The 21,779-nt window shown below is 32.7% G+C and overlaps 1 protein-coding gene across 2 annotated transcripts in view; it reads right to left on the bottom strand.

Moving 5' to 3' along the window:
* USP15 (ubiquitin specific peptidase 15) overlaps positions 1 to 21,779 on the bottom strand; it is a 111,154-nt gene that overhangs the window by 39,728 nt on the left and 49,647 nt on the right. The window contains exons 7-8 of one of the 2 annotated variants that reach the window (XM_090273544.1): positions 6,191 to 6,277; positions 183 to 327 (exon numbers count right to left, since the gene is read on the bottom strand). In XM_090273544.1, the coding sequence (XP_090129670.1) occupies positions 183 to 327; positions 6,191 to 6,277 (232 nt within the window). The remainder of the gene's footprint in view (positions 1 to 182; positions 328 to 6,190; positions 6,278 to 21,779) is intronic. The other variant, XM_090273545.1, reaches the window with a different exon arrangement.

The following is a 21,779-nucleotide window of genomic DNA, read 5'->3' as shown; positions in this document are numbered from 1 at the left end:
AATGATATTCTACTACAATCACTAGAATGAATGAATCAAATGTATATGCTTAAATATTTAATGAAAACAGAAACTCTCAAAGTACGTAAAATACTCAGGATGTGACATGTAAACTCAACTCTAATCTTGTATTACTGATTTCCATGAAACATACAAGTTTCATATTGTTTGGAAATACCTACCTGAATAGCTGAGTTCATGAAACATGTATTTCCCAAATTACTTAGGCCACAGAGGCCTGGCTGTTCATTGTTTCTTCCAGGTTCTGAATAATCATAATTCTTATAAGCAGTATATGATGGGAGACAATAATTTGAGTTTTTCACACTGGAAGAAAACAAAAAATATTTTTCACAATGCATCCAATTATGACAATATAGTTATAATGAAAAGAGAGTACTTTAAACCTATTTGAGATATGTGGTCAGTCCTTAACCTTTTTATAAAGCACTTAAAGACATGAACCTAAATCAAAATACTCCATTATTTAAGATACTACTCATCCAATCAACAAAATCACTGTCATATACACCAATCAAAACAAACCACTATTATATCTTTCTACCCTTGATTAACTGGAGCAACTTCATAGCTTGCTCCATTCTTCATTGTTTCATCAAATTTAAAATACTCAGAGTTTAAACACCACCCGCAGCAATAAATCACCTCATTTATGTCCTTTTACATCCCGCTACTGTAGGAGAACAGTAGAAACATGAAGGGTTGTACTTTAGTTATAGGTGAGAGCAGAATTTGCAAGGCCTCTGTGACATCACTGTTCTGAAGATTCTATTTCTAGTTTCTATGCTAGACCAGCAAAGTCTAGTATTCAAATGCAGAAAAAGGTCAGGAGAGAACAGGAATGCAAAAATAAAATGATTCTAAGCAAGTACATTCCAGTATTATTTGGCTTCTCTTTCTTTTAGTTTGTCAGAATAATGCAGTAATTTTAGAAAAAAGCAGAAAAGGCAGTAAGTTAAAGTTTCTTTCTTCTTTTTAAAAAATTTTATTTATTTTTAGAGAGGGAAAGGGGGGGAGAAAAAGAAGGAGGAAAACAATTATCTGTGGCTGGGCCCACAACTCAGCATGTGTTGACTGGTCCCAACATTTTGCTTTAAGGGACAATGCCCAACTGATTGAGCCACACTGGTCAAGGCTGCCCCCTTTTTTTTACATGCAATAAAAATAATACTTTTCTGAAAAAGTATGGATTATACCTTAATACGTAACAGATTATCTTGTAAAATATTTATGATGGATACTTTGCATATAATTCAAAAGTATACTTTCAATTTTTTTATTCATTAGTACAAATCTGAACAAAAATTAAGTAAATATAAAAAACTGTTACAAATAAACATGATAATTTCAATTGGATGCAATGTGTTGATATTTCTTAAAAGTTGTTTTTCCTTTTAAATTCAAAGAAGTTGTAGCTTCTGTACTCCCACTTGATTATTTTAACAGTTTAAGTGGACTGTGCCACAGATGTTCTAACAAAGCCTTTAGTAAATACACACACACAAACACACTCCAACAAGCTAAACAGGTAAAACACACAAAATCACATCAACCAAAATTACACACTCAGTGCCAGTCCACTAATATTTTTGCATTTAAGAAAACACACCGCTCCATCACAAACAAAAAGACTGACTCCCCGACTAAAAAAACAATCCACCCTGGGATTAAACAAAATAGCAGCATCCAAAGTAATACAACCTTGATCATCAAATTCAGAATTGCTAGTCTTACAGCCATATGCATGTTTAAACTTAAAAAAAAAGGGAAGAAACAAATAGAATTTAAGCATCTTCTGGTTTTTGCAGATCATTAGCCTTATAATTAATAATTTATATTTCCAGTAATTAATAAAGTATAAGGCAGATATTAGCAATTCAATATATATTCACTCAATGACTGATTATTTGAATTCTTGAATCTAACTTCAAAAACATGCAACAAAAAAATCGAATCGTGTTTTTTTTAGAAAAACTTCTAAAAGAAGTGCTAAAAATTAAGGTCTCCTATATCTAAGAAAAAGGCAAGGCCTATATTTCTACGCATTCTACACATTAAAAAACCCACATACATTCTGGGAATTAAAATATAAAATTTAAGCAGTCTATGAGTGTACAGGAATGGTATACCCAAATGCACGTTCATGCCTACACCTCCACACATGCACATACTCATATACACATGCGTGCAAGTGAAAAGACTAAAAGCACATTTACATGCTTATTCCATAAGTGTATATTCAGATATCTGTCTCTCCCACACATAACACAAATGGATGCTGGAAGCTAGCTCTATTCTTCTTTGTGGCAACAGGATGAGATTTGCTGCAATAGCTTTTCCTATTTACTGAGAAATGAACAAAAAACTTATTTACAAATGCAGTTTTTGCTTTTATCTTTTAAATCTGAATCCTTAAAGAATTTCTACATTTTAGTTTAAGTGACAGGGTAAGTATAAGCCTTTCTCAAAGATTCAGATAGTTTAGATGTACAATGACAAAAACTGATGAACTTAAAATGCTTTAATACTATCTAGATTGGTCACTTATAATCTACATTTTATGTGCTACTTAAACCAAGTATCAAAGTATGGAATGGGAAATACCAAAACCAGCAGTTTTTAAAATACTTTGACAAGGTACATAGAACAACAGCTTATATTTTTTTCATGAATATTTCTGCTTTTTTTCTTTTTCTAAGTAAAGAGTACACTAGTTCTTCATCCTATAGAGCTATGCTACTTCTAAAATAAGTATAGTTGCCATTAATCTTAATGGAAATTTAAATGCTATACTAGGTTAATTCTGTTATAATTCTATCACCTTAAATATAATTAAAAATGTAACGTTTGTAAAACTGAGCCCTTTCTGCACAAATTTAAGACTGACTTCTCAATTAGCACTTACATTTGACATTATAAACATCATACAACTGTAATTCAACCCTCATAACTATAATTATTCTCACTTTGCAGTTAATGAAATGATGCTTGTAGCAAGTAGCTTCTTAAAAGCCAGATGGCTAGCTACTCTGGCAGTCTCCAAAATCCATGTCCTTTTCCTGGCTTAATCTCTTACAGGGAATCATTTCCATTTCAAATAAAAGCTTTAAATGAATTAACAGAAAAACAGAAATGTTCTGATATGGAATGCCAAGAGTTGAGGCAAGAAATACATTAAGAGGATTTTTTTTTAAGGCAGTATTGTATCAAGGGAAACGTAGCAAGAGAAAAATGCAGGAAACAAAAAGAGAATGAATTTAGTACATATTAAAAATGTACGTAAATTATAATCAGGGCAAGAACAAATGCTGTATGGAACTAATAGGTAAAATAACTGCATAGGCTAAACAAACAATATTCCAGACTCTGATTCTTCATAATATTAATCCTCCATAAAAACTTTATTAAACATAAATAATTACAAGTTTACTTTGTTATTACCTTTATAACTAACTTTCTTATTTCTGGAAACGAAAATGGTATATATCAGTATTCTATCAGTTTAATCCAAATCTTAAAATTGTAAATGCATTTCATATAAACTTGTGTTAAAACTACTGACTTTGATATATACTTTTACTTGTAGAATATCTCCACAAATATAGTTTCAAAAATGCACATAATCTAAAAAGGTCATTACCCATTTTACATATTTTTAATTAAAGAAATGACACTATTTCCACCTGAAGTCTTAAGCTGCTACTTACGTCCAGAAGTTGAATGGAAAATTAAGAAATAAATTTTATGTAAGAATTGTTTAGATCATTATGACAAAGTTTTCTGAAAATGGGAAAAAATTCTCTGCATATTATAAATGTTTAAATTTTCTTCCTTACTAAGAAAGGTAAGCTTTACTTTTAAGCATGGTGTTACTGCAGTAGTTACTTGCTTAAGGTTTCCTAATATGAAAGAACTATTTTAGTGCCTAAAATAGACATATATAAATAGTTAAAATTTTAACTACAGGAGTAGTTATTAGTTAGTTGATCATGTTTTAAAAAATAAGAAAACACTCCACTTCCTTTCAATATTTTCTACAGTTACAGGTTTTGAGATCAGATTTTACTGTCATATTATTACTACGAGGGAAATAAGACAAAAACAAAAACACATCAGACCACATATACTAACATAGAGACTCTAGTCAAAATACAATCCCTGTTCAATATAGTCTATACACAATGTTAAAAATCTCTTTAAAGAATAACTATAAGTAAATACATGTTCTACCTGGAACTGAATTCTTTTATAGTAAATATGGGAGCCATTTGCAACTGTAGGAACATAATATTTTATCTCCTATAAAAATTACTTTTGATAACTTTATTCATATAAAACATAAACCAGATGGAAGGAAAATATCTCCTTTTACTCTTATCTGTGGATAAACATTTTTAAATAGAAAAGAACATACTACACTGCAATACTGGATATTCAGTGTCTTCATATTTCATTTTTACACTACAATATATTGTTATATTATTAAACTATGGTGCACATATTTTTTAATGAATTACTGAAATAAAGGAATGAATGTTTTAAATCTTCTTAATACATATGGCAAACTCTTCTCTAGGAAAGCTGAACTAATACTTCAACCAAACAATCCTTATAATAGATATTCATTGTTTAATTTTTCCCAATGAGACTGAGCTGGGAGGAAGTGGATGGAGATCTTTGTTTTAATTTACATATCTCTAGTTACTAGGGAATTTAAAATGTTTATATATTTTAATTCTTTTACTTTTATTGCCTAGCTGTATTGTTTGCCCATTTTTCTAATTGTCTTAGAAAATTTCTCACTGATTTTTAGAACTTGATGTATTAAGAATAGTAACCCTTAATTTTTCATTTGCAACAAGTATTTTTCCCATTTATTTGCCTTTTAATTTTTATATGTACCTGACAAAGAGTAATTTAATTTAAATTTCAAAGAAAAATTCTCAATAGCAATTCAATTTTCCCTACATTTACAGGATAACTTGCTCCATTCTCCATCAGTCTTAGAACACTTTCTGATTACACTAAATTCATTTATATATAAAGGTCTATTTCTGGGCAGTCTTTTCTAGTCCATTGATCTGAAAGTGTATTCCTGGGTCAGCACCATGCAGTTAGAATTCTTGTAACTTTATGACAAGTTGTGATATTTAGTAAGGTGACTCTTTTTTTCATTATATTTCCTTTCCAAATTATTTTGGCTATTCTTATATATTTAAAATCCAGGTTCATGTTAAAATAATTTCATCAATTACTCCCATGCTCCCCCTAAATATGAATTTTAAGAGAAAACTAATTAAACCTATATATTCAAGGAACGGTGTTATTATAAAAAGTATTTTACAAATAGGTTTAGTCCTTTTGAATTTACTCTTTGGGATAATCAGATGCCATTTATGAACTAGACAAGCAGTACAAATATTCAGCTACATAATACTGTTAACCTAATACATAAACCACAATGTATTTAACCAAGAAATAAAAAGAGAATACTCACATCTGGATTAAAGTTCTTCTCATAATTTGACCGAACTAATTAAAATAAAAGCTTTCTTTTTATCCTTTTCTATAAAATAAAAACCATGCCAATTTTCTAGGTAATAAAACCAGATCAGGGATCCGGTAAGGCCCAAGTGATTCTCAACTTCTTTTCTTTCAGCAATAAAGCACATTTTTATAAATACCAAGATTCTGAATATTATTTAGGTTGGGGCAAGGGAACTGTTTCTCTGAATGTTTTAAAGAAAAAGTGATTGCTTTTTTAATAAATGTAAAAACTTGTGTATGCTTTACAGTTGTATTTCACTGATGAACACTTTTAAAAAATACTATATATTGCAGGTGATTACATATCTAGTTCTGAAATGACATCTGAAATTTATCTTCCTTCTAAGAAACTGATTTCTAACAGATTTCTATATGTAGTTTAGAATGTAAAATTCTAAAAGTGCTTTATTTCTTTTAGTAAATCACTGTATTAAATCAAGGAAAAGTTTATAATGTGTGTTCTTTTCTGAGAAGTTACTCCTAGAAGATCTGACTAGTAATTTAAAAAATATCAATTTTAATGCATTAAGACTTTTATCCTAAATTTTAGATACAAGAGATTTTTTTGCAACCACAATAGGGCGATCAATTAAACAAAGAGTTCTTAAGATTCAGTGCTTACTTTCTGTTGTTGATGTTGTTATAATTATTTGATAGAGATGAAGGAGAGATCTTTGGTAAAGTTGAAAAATTGGATGCACCTGGGGACCTTTAAAAATATGAAAATGTTAAATTAGATAAAAATGCTGAATTTTGAAAATAATTATGAAATAAAGAAAAGAACCAACAGATGACAATGTATGTAGTAAATGAATGCTGGAAAACAGATTTATGAGCAAAATCACTATATATCTTTTGGTTTTCAATTTCGAATGTGTTCTTTTATATAAAAAATATTAGTACAAAGGGAACTACTTTCAAAAGAAATTTATGATATTAAATATACAACTTGATATTATTCCCAAAGATCTACTAACCCAATAACACTAATTTATGAGTTCCGGTAACCACAATGAATATATTACAATCAATAATTTCCTTAAATGAATGGAATTAGAATATTAATTTTTAAGGAAACATATAAATAAAACCCATTTTGTGTTTTAGTAGTTACAATGGCATTCTAATTATATATATATTGACACAGAGATACCTCTGATTTACCAATTCTTTAAAATGTAAGGAACAGAAATAGAATAGTGTAAGAATTCAAAACATAATCCCAGGAGTAACTTTGGGCCAAAGTTATACTTACAAACACAAAAAAGACATAAATATGACTATATGTTGCATACTTCACTAATTTAGCATCTTTTAGCAGAAATCTCAATTATTAGCTTTTAATCAATTATTAGCTTTTAACCACCTAATTCTCTGAATGCATTAGTTGACTTATAATCAACAAATCCACTACAGAGGTCTATACAGGTTTTAATTTCTATTTTAATTTTGTAAACAATTTAAATTTACTAGGCAACACCTAGCTATGGTCTATAAAAAGATAACTTTCAGTTTAGTATTTCAGTCATCATAAATTCTAAATTCGTGAGGTCCCAAAGTGATTGGTTTTAAAAATTATTTTATTTCCTCTACTCAGGTGCTAATGAACAACAAAATGGCCAATGGGCAGGAAAGTACAGTACAGCTTTCAGTAAACTGGATTTCACTAAATCTACATACTTGCAATGCATTATACAGAATAAGTGGTGTGCAATAACATAGAAATATTTTTATTTAACTTTTGACATATATTATGAAATCTTTGTTAAATTATTTTGTCATCTTTTTAAAAAAGATTTTATTTATTTATATAGAGAGGGTAAGGCAGGAAGAAAGAGAGGGAGAGAAACATCAATGTGCAAGAGATACATCAATTGGCTGCCTCTCGCACTCCCCCAGCCGAGGACCTGGCCCACAACTGGGGACCTGGCCCACAACCTAGGCATGCGCCCTGACTCGGACTCGAACCAGAAACACTTTGGATCGCAGGCTGGTGCTCAATCCATTGAGCCACACCAGTCAGGGCTTTTTTTTATCATTTAGAGGAAGGTTCTTATTGTTGATGCAGGCTGTGTATAGGTAGATTACATAAATGAGACTTCTATTTTAGGTGCTTTTCTTAAGACTCTTACAAGATTTTATTTTACTATATTAAACTGAAGATACAAAATACAAGCAATCAAAATTTAATATAAAAGAAGGTAGAGGACCTATTTAAAAGGTCACTTTAAAATCCTAATATTTTAAGATATACTCGTCGGCAGCCGTCCGTCTCGAGAGACGATGGTGTAGCTTCTCAAGAGTCTATCTGCACCGCCGAGAATGGCTGTGCAGTCCGACTCGGGAGTGACACGGTATCTGTCTCCTCCCGTGTTGAATCGACATCTTGCGATGAAGCTACAGAGCCTGGGCAGGGTGATATGGAGGGTCTGCTGTTGCCCATGCAGCAGACCCCCCTCTCTTCGCAGCTGAAGGATCCAAGGGAAAGACGGAGTCAATATAGCTTGGCTTCAGGTGCGCCGCAGGAGTTGCCGGTGTTGACTACAACGTCAAACCGCCTTAGGGACTCCGGCTCCGGATTTTCTGTCGGGGTTTACTCCCTTAGCCTTTCCCCTGAAGAGGTATGCCGCAAGGCAGCGGAGGTTTTTTGGAGTCAGAGTTTTCCTTCTCTGTTAAGATATACTAGTTTTGAAATATTAATAAAAATACAGGTGTATCCAGGCACTTTTCCTTTATGTTTAGAATGCTAAATTAGAAAAAAGCCAAGACTTCTTAGACACTGAGGTATAATAAATTAAGGAGGTTAATTTTTCAAATGTGACCTATTCAACTATATTTAATTCAATTCATTACAACTTTTCAGGAATAGTTATAAACTGAAATGTGCCCATGAATTTTACATACAGCAAAAATTGTGGAAATAAAGATACATTACTTAATCCAATAAAGTGACTGAGGTACATATACAGGATGGAGCAAAAGTAGGTTTTCAGTTGTTCATATGGAAAATAAAACAATAATTAATGAATAATAATACAAGAATAAACTTTTGTGTACTCATATCTGTAAACCTACTTTTGCCTCACTGTGTATATTATTTTTTTCTTTTTATATCTGCGGCCTTTTTACTGTTCATTAGCAACTCTATCCAAGGATAGTATTAGAAGTTTCCATGAAATTAATTAAAACATTTAAGCATTGATGAAATGATTACTAAAGCCTCACCCTTGGTAGGTAGTAAGAATACAAAGACAGACAGTTCCTGACCTCAAACAGGTCACAAATTAGTGAAAGAAAATGACACATAAGCAAAAAACTATAAAACAATATAATTTTAAAATTAAAACAAAATATAAAATTTTGTGGGTAGCAACATGCAGTAATTCTAAAATTATGTGCACAGAAGGGTAGGTGGGAACTGAGAGTACTCCAGGTAGTACAGGACATGCAAATGTATTGAACTATAGATATTATATTGTGTTCAGGGAATTAATAAATTCAGCTTGGCTGCAAGAGCAGAAAGTATGTAGTGACAGAAACAGAAGTCAGGTAGGTATGATAACAAAGGACCTTTTACGTTCTATGAAGGAATCTGAATTTTATCCAATTGTGTCACGGCAAGTAGAAAGATTTTAATAAGGTATCAACATAATCAGATTTGTATTCTAGAAATGTAAGTCCTGGGGAAGAGAAAGACACTTGAGATTGGAAGGTCATTTAAAAAACTATAAAAATAATGAAGGTGAGAATTAATAAAGGATGTGGCAAGGGCAACATGTCTTGAGTGTTTTGAAAGCGCTTCTCAAAGTACAGTCCATGGACCTTTAGGGGGCTCCAAGATTCTTTCAGTGTGCCCATCTATGAGGTCAAATTATTTAAAAAAAAAAAATTTTATTACTTATTTTTAGAGAAAGAAGAAGGAAGAGAGAAAGAGAGGTAGAAAAACATCAATGTGCTATTGTCTCTTGCGTGCCCCCAACTGGGGACCTGGCCTGCAATCCAGGCATGTGCCTTGACTGGAAATCAAACCAGTGACCGTTCGGTTTGCAGGCCGGTGCTCGATCCACTGAGCAACAGCAGTCAGGGCTCAAAACTATTTTCACAGTAACACCAAAGTATTATTTAAATGTTATCTGACCTCTTTCATGGGTGGATATTTGCAATGACAGTGTAAAAAAAAAAAAGGTGGGTTAAACTGCTGACATATTAGCATGAATTAAAGCAGTAGTACCAATCTATATACTAGAATCACTGTATCCTTTACTACACTCCCATCTCCAGAGTAGAAAATAGTTTCCCTTAATAATATCCGTGTTGGAAAATAAAAATTATTTTATTAAATCATGACCCTTAATTTGTGTTCTTTTAATATTGTATAACAAATCAGGAAGTTTTCATAAAGCACATCTGCTACATACTGAAGTAACATGGTTGTCATGAAAGACTTGTGTGATTATCTGAATTTCAAGTAAACTAGTGCCTCTTCTCATGACACCCACTCTTTTCACTCTTTTACATAAAAGGCTATCTGGCAGACATTTTCTCAAAAATACATGAAAGGAGCCTGTTACTTTAAGGAAAACAACTTAAAATTATTTGTTGCTAATGAAAAAATTCTACCAATAAAACAACTTTGGAAAACTTGACTTGGCCACAGTAGTTTGATAGCTTCCCACTATTCAAACTTTTCTCAGAAAACTGGTGATGTTTTAACAAGTGTGATTTTTAAACAGTATTGTATAATGATATATACCATCATCTGGAATACCTGCATTATCCAGTGAATCAACATTTTCCAATGCATGAAGATTTTAATGTAACAGTACAAGAAGTTCATTGACATGATTTCAAATTCCACATTGCAATTAACTTTTCATCATTAAACCACCACCAGTTGAGTTCTGGTGTGGTATCAATAATCTGAAACACCTCCCTATTCCAACTATATATTTATGTGAGGCTACATATATAATCCAAACATATCACAGTAAATTGAATGCACGAGCACCTAAGAGAATTCAGCTGTCTTCTATTCAGTCAGATATTAAAGAAATTTGCAAAAATGTAAAACAATTCTACTGTTCTCATACATCTTTTTTTTTTTGAAAAGTTATTTTTCACCAAATATGTCAAAATATAATAGTTTTGTATTATTTATAAATACTTAAAATGTATTTTTAATTTCTAAAATATAGGTTTCAATAGATATAAACCCACAGACAGTAGTTCTTTGGGTCCCTAATTTTTAAGAATGTAAAGGAGTACCGAGAACAAAATATTTAGAAACTTTGGGCTTAGAAGGTAGAATCTGTAAGATTTGCTGACTAATTGAATAAGAGAAACAAGGTTACAGGAAGAACTCAAACTGGTACCTGAAATAAAGAAGACAGGATATGGATACAGTTTAGGTTGAGGGGATGGGAGAACATGGATTAAAAAGATTTTGAGCTCAATCTCACATAAATCCTACATGACATTTAGGAAATCTGTAAAATTTAGAAGAAAGCTCCGCTAGAAATATAGAAAGGCACATCTGTGTCGGTCTGAGCTAAGGAACAGGATTAGCAGAGTCCATCCGCAGATTTTGAGTGTATCATGGTATGAAAGAAGAGGTCCTCAGATGGAAATTTGTGGAGTATCAATGCATTTAAACTGTGAGAAGAGCAGCTGCATATGAATCAGTGAAGTAGTATAATGCACAGTGCCACGGAAAGCCTTTTACGTAGGTTACAATGTGAACAATACGCTCAAGAGCTGTGTAGCAGACCACCTGCACAACCAAACATGGCAGCACAGGAGAGGGAGAGAGCCAGTCAGCCAGAGGGCTGAAAAGCTGTGGTATAATGCATTCTAATTAAGAAAAATTCTTTAAAAGATACTTAGCAAAAAAAAGTTTTAGAGAGGTGGAATAAATTAGGTTAAAAAAAATAAGAAACAGTATGGCCTTTTTAAAGAAACTGGCTGTCAAAAGAAAATTTTAAGAATGATATTTGAGGGAAGTTTATGGCTTTTTTTTTTTTTTAAGATGGGAGAGAATTGTTTAAATTTATATAGGTTGGGGGGAAGATGATTCTGGAAAAGAAACGAGAATAAACGAGTGTTATTTAACTGTTTACTATATTATGGTAGTGTGCTAAGCATTTGTATAGGCAGGAGAGAGAATAAAGTAAAAGAAAAAGCAAGGTCTAGGAAGCACCAGGATAAATAACATTGATAGATTGTTCTTAAGTATCATGGAGATTAGACGGATGTGCTCCACAGGTAATTTTAAAATATGGTAACTTTTTAAATGCTGTTAAAGATATTATTGATCACTTATCTATTCTGATTTTCACTTCTGACCTATTACACATAGCTAACATTTAGGTTTTTTAGGAGTTGCCTAGTCAGTCTGTGGATTATAACTTGAACCCTTTAGCTCTCTTCCTTTGATGTATCTGGATATTACACTCCTCATTAGCAGCTCTGCTCTAGTGGCCTTCTAAAGAGAGAAGAGAAAAAAATGCTTAGAATATTACACACAGCTATGAAATCATAGATTAGATACTAAATTTAACTAACCTAGTGTTAACTAATTTTTACTAGTTTGAGGCAGATGTAATAAAAGGTGGTGATTTATCTTTTAAACAAGACAGAAAAAAGGTAAAACATATATGTAGTAAAATAATTTCATAGAGAAAATTAAACCTGACAACTTAATGCAATATTTAAATTTCCCTATTCTCAATATGTTAATGAAAAGCATGCAATTCAAGACTAAGTTAAACTTCTTACTTCAACAGAAAAACAAAAGTTATTCTTGGTAAATTAACTGAATATTTAACGTACTAGGAAATCTGATACCATACTGAGCAACAACAACAACAACAAAAAAAGAGGTTAAGTCTGAAAGCTGATATAGCAAAACAATTATTTAAAGACTTTTATAATTATTTTCAAATCTGACATAACCCAACTTTGTAAAATCTAACATTATAAAACAAAAATTATCTTTAAAAAACCAAGAGCAATTTTAAACTTTCCCCATTTTAACAATTACACTAAAATAAGTTCTTAGAGAAAAAATTATATCTGTGGAAAAATTATATCTCTTGAATTAATCTGTATTGTTTGTGAGATACAGATTAATTCAGTTCCATAAGCAGTTGCTACATGTGCCTCTGCTGTGTCAGGCAGGGTGTTAGTTACTTACATCTAAACAAAAGCAAGTTGAAGGGAATTTATATATAGATTGCTTCTTAGAACTTTATTTTTTGTTCCTTATTTTGACTGCTAATTATGGTACTTTTATTTTCAACTTATTACAGAAATTTCCAAACATACACAATGCCTCATATGCCCTGTATCAGTCACTCAACTTCAAATATTAACATTCTGTCATTCTTGTTTTGTCATAATCTCCTCAGCCCCCCTTCCCCCACGTTTTTGCTGGATTATTTTAAAGCAATTCCCAGGCATTCATAATTTCACTGGTAAACACTACAGTATTCATTCAGAATAGGTAAGAGATCTTTTTTGATACCACTTGTTGGTCCTAATCTAATACTCAGTTTATGTTCAATTTTATCCCAATTTTCTCAAAATATCTTCTCTCCTACAACTGGTTTGAATTAGAATCTAAAAAAAGTCCATACATTTGCAGATTAATTTTAATATCTACAAAAGCCCTTACTGCTCCTGTCAACGAAATTCTTCTCTGGCTTCATCTTATTGTGACTATGTCCATTTTCCATCTGTACCGATTTCTGTATCTAGTCCTACAGTTAACTCTGACTTACACAGTTTACTGTAAAATTACTTTTTGAAACAAACCAGGGGATAAAGGAAGAAATAATATACCCAACAATTATTTGTGAGTGCCTGTGAATATCAAGCATCTACATGAAAACTCTGCACTTATATTACAGTCATTATGCATAAAATAAGTGTCTAAATTTTCTAACCCCAATTAAATTTGTAAATACTGAATCAAGGACCAGTTAATGCACTTGGCTGTTACCATGCTGTCTTTGGTAAAACTTGGAGACATGGTACTAGATCATACTTTAACTTTCCACGACAGAAAGTGGGTATAGTGTTTGGAGGAAGAAAAGATTAGATGATTCATACATGCCTCTTGTTTCTCACCTCTAGGAATGTAACTCCATGCCCACAGTTCTCATTACTTTTCCAATTTTGATCCACTATCTTTAACTGCATCCAAGGTAATTTTGTTGGGCTATATACCATTACCACAAAACTTACATTCCCAGAAAAAGTCATAAATGCCTTTTTCTTAATGAGAATATAATAAAAACAAGATTAAATGAGAAAATGTAGAGAAAAATTTTATAAAATTCAATATGTCTTTAAAAATGACAACAAATTGCAGATTTTGGAATATTACCCTAGATTTATAGCTCATAGGTTATATTTCAATTTAAAGGTGTTTATTAATTTAAAATATATGAATATGTGTGGGGGACAGACAGGTATGGGGAGATGTGGGAAGCAGACATTAGTTTAAAAGACTCTGACTGCTGTGTGGAGGCCCCCCCACCCCACCCCCCCCCGCAGGTTGTCTCCCAGGCCTGCTCTGAATCCCACCCTCCGGGGGATTTTAAAGATAGAATAGAAATACAAAGTGGCTTTTAAGGAAAAGGGAACCTGCTCTGTTTTTCTCTGTAAAGCCTCAAATCCTTGTCAGTAAAATGTGAAGAACAGAACAATTAAGTAAGAGGAAGTGCTTTTGACCTTGTGTAAAATACCTGGATGTTTCAACCCTGTATTGATCTGCATTTCCCTTTCACTCCCTACCATTTGAGGAAGGGCTGCATATTTTCCTTAAGTACTTCCACATGTGAAAAGTGGATAAAAACCCTGGCTAATAAAGAAATGGGGGCAATTTTCCACTAGAGAAAATCCCCTCCCTTCCTTCCTCAGATGGAGAGTGTCTGAGTAGTTTCTTCATCCACTCCGAGGGACCCAGAGCCTCTCTCAAATATGAATGAATGGCAAGGATTGAAAAGCCGGGCCTTGATCCATCCTCTTAATTCCCACAAACCAAAATTATTCAATTCCTTACCTCCACTATTTGAACAAAGTTAAAACTGTTAATAAATTTGTATATTTTCATAGAAACATTAAGAGTTCAATTTCTGTGAACTATACCTCTTTTAGTACCAAAACAGAACTGTCATAACTAAATTTACTAATGTTTCAAATAAGAAGCAACTATTATACTTATAAATACTTAAAATCTCACTATAATTTTTATTAAAATGAAAATACATGAAAAAAATTTCCTTATATTTTAATAATTTTCAATCAAATAGGTCTATCTACTACCATTTCTAGTTATCTAGTAATTATATATGCAAATTTGATTTAATTATTCTCTAAAAGTTCTAAAGTATATGGTAAGTTTTTCTACTTGCATTTAAACTGGTATTGTACAATACTGAAACAAGATAGTGTAAAAAAACTAAAAAGACAAAAACCAAAACCAAAACCAAAAAAAACCCAACACCAGAAACAGAATATTGCAGAGCCACCTAGGTGTTTATTATTTATCCTAACTGAAAGTAGTATGCAATGGTTTTATTTATAAAGTACTCCCTTTCTCCAGGCACTCAGAGGCAGAGTGCTGCAAAAATACTAACATGGCACTAGATTATGTTTATAGTTAGTGTTTCAGTCACCAAATTGGAATTCTGTTAATCAGAACAACACAGATGGTAGACGGACAATGCATGAGTAATACTACTGGCTTAGTTTTCCATTTGATTTTTTTCAGCCTCTCATGCCTTATCAGGTTGATTCTGGTTTCTTCTCTGCTTGTTTTCTAGCCCATGAAAACAGCCTCTTCACAATCATCAATGATCCTTACCTCTTTTTTCCCAGATACTTAATCATGTCTTTTTTCAGTATTTTTGAGCAATTAATGAAAATGTCTAAGTCAACTTCTTATGCTATTTTCACAAGAGGAATTTTTACTTATTTCAGAAAACCAGCAAAATTTTCAATTTGTTATTTCTGTAATATTAATAATCTGAGGCATTCTTTGAAATAACTATACCTAAATGAAACAATATGGAAAAAAATTAATAGTACAGTTTAGTCAAAATTTAATAGAGTTGTACCTTAGTTAGAAGTTACAGCTTAGGAAGAAGGTGTTAACATTAAACAAATTTTCTGGAGTTCTAGTAAGGACTAATCTATTGATTAGTTTCTCCTCTCTTTAGTGCCATCCTGTCTTCTACAATTACTCTTTGAAATAATATTTTTAGAAAAACAAGATGGGACTAGCTACACCTCTCCAACTAAATAGGTTATCCACGTGATACTAATATCTTTGGAAAATAAATGGTCAAATTTAACAGAACCCCCCTCCCCCCAAAAACCCAACCTTAGAGGGTTTATAACTTTCCTAAGGTATAATTAGAAAAAATAAGTGTTCTTGAGAACTTGTAAGAAATTAGATACTTCAAAATATTATAGAAATGAAAATTCTGAAAAGAACTAAGCACTTATTTTTAAAATATAGTTAAATATCAATATAAAAATTTCAAATAATATGTTGATATCTAGCAGAAAAATCCAGACAAAACTTTTTCTGAGTTTTTTTAAAGGAAGGTTTCAGATTTTTAATATAGATTTTGAGTTTTTTAGGGTATATACATTTTTAAAACTTCAGGACATGTTTTAAATCAAATTATATTTTACCCTTAATATTTAAAATATATAGCATTTATCTTCAATCAAGTAGTCCAAAAATTTGTTCTTTAGCTAAGGATATGTAATCTCATTCTGATCAAAATGGGCCTAATACAACTTTAGTATCTTCAGTGCACTTAAGTTCCTCTGTTTTCAGTGGCATAAAAAAGTCAGACAATGAAGATACTAATATGTTTTCTCTTATGCCTACTATAGTGGTATTCTTACATTTTGCTGTTCATAGCAGCACCTAAATGCAGATTCCTGGATCCACCATAAAGATTTATATTCTACTACTCTAGGGTAAGGACTCTGGAAGCTGCTGCGTATGGTGGTTCACATATCACATATTAAGAAATACTGCTTATAGAATTTCTCAAAGTTTGATCCTTAGACTACACCAACAGAATCATCTGTGAGCTTAGTAGAAATGCAAATTCATGAACTCCACTCAGATCTACCAAATCAGAAATTTTTGGGATGGGTCTAGAAAACTGTGTTTTAACAAACTCAACAGGTGATCCTTTGATTACCATATTACAAATTTAATAGTTTTTCCTTGACATTTAAAAAAGATTATATTATTTATTTAGAGAGGAAGGAAGAGAGAAGGAAACATCGATGTGCTAGGGAAACACTGATCGGTTGCCTCTTGCACGCCCCTAACCAGAGACCCAGCCTGCAATACAATCATGTGCCCTGACCGGGAATCAAACCAGCAACCTCTTGGTTTGTGGAACAATGCCCAATCCACTGAGCTACACAAGTCAGGGCAATTTTTCGTTGACTGTTGATGCTCGGTGTAGGAACTGGTTATGTGCTATGCTAAGCCATATGAGGACACAACATATCCCAGGTTAGGGACATTTCATTAGAACTAGCACCTCCATACCATGTCGAGGACAAGAAGTTGTCTCCTGACAGATATGATGGACATTTTGAGTATATAAAACAGGCTGTTCTGTGTCTTAGTATCTTGAATTACATGTCCTTTGCTGGAGTTGAATTTTTCTAAATTACATGTGTTTATAATGTGACTTCAATGAATGTATGGAATTCCAGAAAAAAATTAACTGCATTCTTTTATCTTATATTATACAGATATAAACAAAAACAAGTGACATTTCCTCAACCTTTTTGTCTTTTCTAACCTGTACTCCAATTTTCCTCTACTGTAAGTGTTGTCTCTATGTTCTTAAATATTTTTATATATGTTCTTTTTAAAAAAAAAGATTTTATTTATTTTTTAGAGAGAGGGGAAGGGAGAGAGAAAGAGAGGGAGAGAAATACTGATATATGGTTGCCTCTCACATGCCTCCAACTGGGGACCTAGCCTACAACCCAGGTATGTGCCCTGACTGGGAATTGAACCATCAACCCTTTGGTTCACAGGCCAGCACACAATCCACTGAGCCACATCAGCCAGGTGTTATGTTCTATTCTTTTACATAAATAAACACACATAAATGGTATTGTATTAAACTTAAATTGATATAAATACTATTGAATTAAAATCTCATTTTGTTATTTTTTTTCTCTCAATTGTATGTTTTAAAATTTATCCAGTTTTAAAGATTGCACCATTATTTCTACCTGCTACACTGGTATCCACAGTACACCACCATTCTTTTTTTTTTTTTACTAAATTAATTAGGTTGACATTGGTTCACAAAACCATACAGGTTTCAAGTGTAAAACTTAACAAAACATCATTTGTGCACTGCATCTTAATCACTACCTGTGATAAGATAGTTAAGCTAGGCTGCCTCCAAATCCCCCTACCACTACCACAAACAATACAGCTACAAAGACTGTATGACAGGGACCTATGTAAAAGTTCCACAGAGTGCTAGGTCTGAGGGATTAAACATTCCTGATTTAAACAAACAGTGACTGATTTACAGAATGGTGGTACTAGTTTATATTCACACCATTATACATAAGACTTCTCCTACACCTCTAAACACTTTGTATTGGCAATCTTAAATTTGTGTCATTCTGATCACTATTAGGTTCTATCTTATGCTTTAGTTTTGCTAATTACTAGTTTGTATATATCCTCATCTACCTATGAGCACGTGGACTTCCCCTTATTTAGTCTATTTCTATTTTTTGAAGCTATTTTTGTTTGTTTCTCTCTGCAGATTTTAACTTTTCCAAAACTGACATTTGACTTCTAATTCTGTGTATGGTATCTTTGACAGAAATACTTAATTTTGATATAATCCAATCCATTAATTTTCACATTTTGTTCTGCAACCCCTAAGACATAAATATTCTCCAAATTTTCTTATCAGCTTTAAACCTTTACATTTCTTATTTGGGTCTTAATTCCTTCTGGAGTCTGTCAGTATATAATGTCTAAGTTACTGATCCTACTTTCTTTTTCTACACTTCTAAAAAAATCTAAGCACCTATCCGCTTTAGAAACCTGTTTCTCATTGCCGAGTGGTACAACTTATCAAGTTCTCATATATACATACATACATACATGCATACATACATACGTTTCTCTGAGTTAACTAGTGTTTTTTTTTTTTTGTTTTTTTTTTGCTGCAAAAAGCTTTATTGTTTCCATTTGGTCCAATGCACGGGAGAGGGTTCCAGGGTGGTTAAGGGGGTGTCTAGTCGTTTCAGGGAGAGACTCAAGCAAAAGGCAGACGCCAGGGAAATGCAGAGGGGCCCCCTCAAAGGCCTCTGGGCTCCAAAGGCTTCCTTCCTAGTCGTGCTTGAGGGTGAGCCTTTCGAAGAGAAACTCGCCCATCCCAGTCTGGGGGCCGGCCAGCCGGTGGATGTTAGTCAGGTGGTCGCCCATCTCTTGATGATCTTCACCTCCTCATCCAGGAAATGGTTCTCCAGGAAGTCACAGAGATGAGGGTCTATGCGGGCAGAACCCAGGGCATGAAGATCAAAAGGGCCTGGTTCAAGTTCTTCTCCAAGGCCAAGGCGGCTTCCATGGCGTCCTGGGTTTTACCCCACTCATCTTGGGGAGGCTTCACCACATCCTGGAAGAGAATGCGGCCACCGCGCTTGTTTTGCAGCTTTAAGAGACGCTCGGCACCCTCGCGCTTCTTCTTGGCCAACTCTCGGAAAAAGTGCCCCACGCCGTGCAGAGCCACATCATCCCCGTCGAAAAAGAAGCCCAGAGAGAGGTAGGTGTAGGAGGCCCACAGATGCAGGTTGGCCAGGCGGTTGATGGCGGCCTCCACCTCAGTGGAATAATTCTGACGAACTTGGGAGGTCATGGTCGTTCGGCAATGAAGATTTAAGGCCAAAAAAATGGTGTTGGCTGGTCTCGGAGGCTGAGGATCACTGAGGTGGTTCCAAAGATGGCGACTAAAAAAGATGGAGGATACTTGAAAAGAAAACACGACCCTAGGTCTGTTCCGTCCAAACCCTCTTGAAGCAAGAGACAGATCCCAGGACCGCGGAGGGTACTGTGGAGCTAACTAGTTTATTCCAGTCTTATTTGCCTTTATTTTGCTAGCATCATACTCTTTTTATTACTATAGCTTTGCAGGACTTCTCGTTATCTAGTAGGTCCAGTGCCGCCTCCTCCGTCTTTGTCAAAATTTACTTAGCTATTCCTGGACCTTTAAGGTATATCTTAATTTTAAAATGCATGTGTACAGTTTCTTAAAAAGAGAGAAACCAGAATAGAATTTTGAATAGCAGGCACTGACATGATAGATTTAGAGAATCAGGCAACACTAGGTTAAGGAATATAGTACATGATAATCTTTTGTCTTTTAATAAATTTAGACATTCTTCCAAGATTTTATGCACATCTAATCAGGTTAATTTTTGCTGTTCTATTTTCTTTTCTAAGTGGGCTACTAATGGTATTTAGCAGAGATCAGAAATCTATGGCTCACAAGGCAAATCCAGTTTGCCATATGGTTTTGTAAAAAAGTTTTATTGTAAAACAGCCGTACCCATTTGTTGACATAATGTCTATGGCTGCTTTAAAGCTCTATCAGCAGTTATAGTTGAATCAGAAATCATATGGCTCACAAAACTGAAACTACTTATTATCTAGTTCTTAAAAGATTGCTGACTTCTGTGTATAGAAAACACCTAATAATTTTTATAGTTTAATATTATATTAAGAGAATCTTACTGAATTTTCTTAGTTCTAGTTTGCTAAATGTTTCTGGATTTTATGTAGATGACAACATAATATGCAAATAGTAAATTTTATTGCTTTGCTTAACTTTCAATCTTATTTGGTTTGTGTTCAAAATTTCTCAAATATGTTTACTATAGACTTTGGGTATTTAGGCTTTATCAAAATAGCAAAATTCCCTTTATCCTTAGTTTTCTTAAGAGTCTTTTCATACACAAATGATAATTTCTAAAAAAATTTTTTATATTCTAATAAACTCATTTGAAAATTAATGATATGTTGTTATATGGTATTTCTCACATTTTATAGTGAATGAATACTTAACTTTTCATGTTTTAATATCTGGATTCCCTATTAAATTGGTTAATTCAGTGAAGAATGGGACTTAATTATACTTTCATGCATTTCTAGTGTAGAACCTTCTTCTACCAACATTTATTGCACATGTATTGTGTGTTAGGTATTATTTATTAAATTGGGTTTTCTCTTACAGGTGATAAAAGAAAATATAGAATTAGTTCAGTCTTTCAGGTGAAATTCAATAATTTTAGGTACAAAAGATCTCTCAATTCTTTGGAACTCATGGTATTTTATGTTAACCCACAAGCAATTTTGTAATATCAAAAATTATTTAATGCTATAACAAGTATATAACAATCTAAAGGTAAGCTAGAAAAGAACAATAGTAGTTCTGATCTAAAGACTAAATGTGAATATTCACAAAGATATTCCTAACTTCTAAAACATCATCAAGAAATCTACATAATTCCACCATGTCCTTTTTATAATCTTCTTCTATTAAGTTCTACCCTTGTATTATATCCAACTAAGTAGAGTAAGAGTAAAATGTAATTAATATACTTAGGCACATTCTCATGACATTTAAATTTAAAAACTTTACACAAGATAAAAAGGATAGAGAACTGTTCATTAAGATGAATTTTAGTTTTAATGAATACTAAGTACCAGGTCTTTCTTTTCTTTTATTTCCTACAGCGATCTTCAACCTTCTCATCTCATGGCACACCAAAAACATAGTGTGCCATGGGGCACATCAGTTGAAAATCACTGATTTACCAGGTTAGCAAATACAAAATTATAATTAATTTATTTAAGAGTCATTATTTGAAGCATTTCAAAATACAGATCCACAATTTTACTAGAAAACCTGAAATTCCAAAAGCTCTAAAAACTTAAAAAATATTTTCACAATTCATTTGAGGGTAATCTCACACAAACTAACATGAGACTATTTATAGTTCTTCTTTATACCATTTAGTATAAATATCTGCTGAATATTAACGTGTTTGATTATGACAGGTCCCCCTGAACTCTACTGAAATATAAAATAACAGGCGGCATATGTACTATATTTACTTCTCAAAGGTTT

The sequence above is a fragment of the Furipterus horrens genome, unplaced genomic scaffold (genome assembly GCF_987537825.1).
Source record: "Furipterus horrens unplaced genomic scaffold, mFurHor1.1.pri manual_scaffold_4, whole genome shotgun sequence".
NCBI lineage: Eukaryota > Metazoa > Chordata > Mammalia > Chiroptera > Furipteridae > Furipterus > Furipterus horrens.
This window is presented reverse-complemented; position numbering and strand designations above follow the sequence as displayed.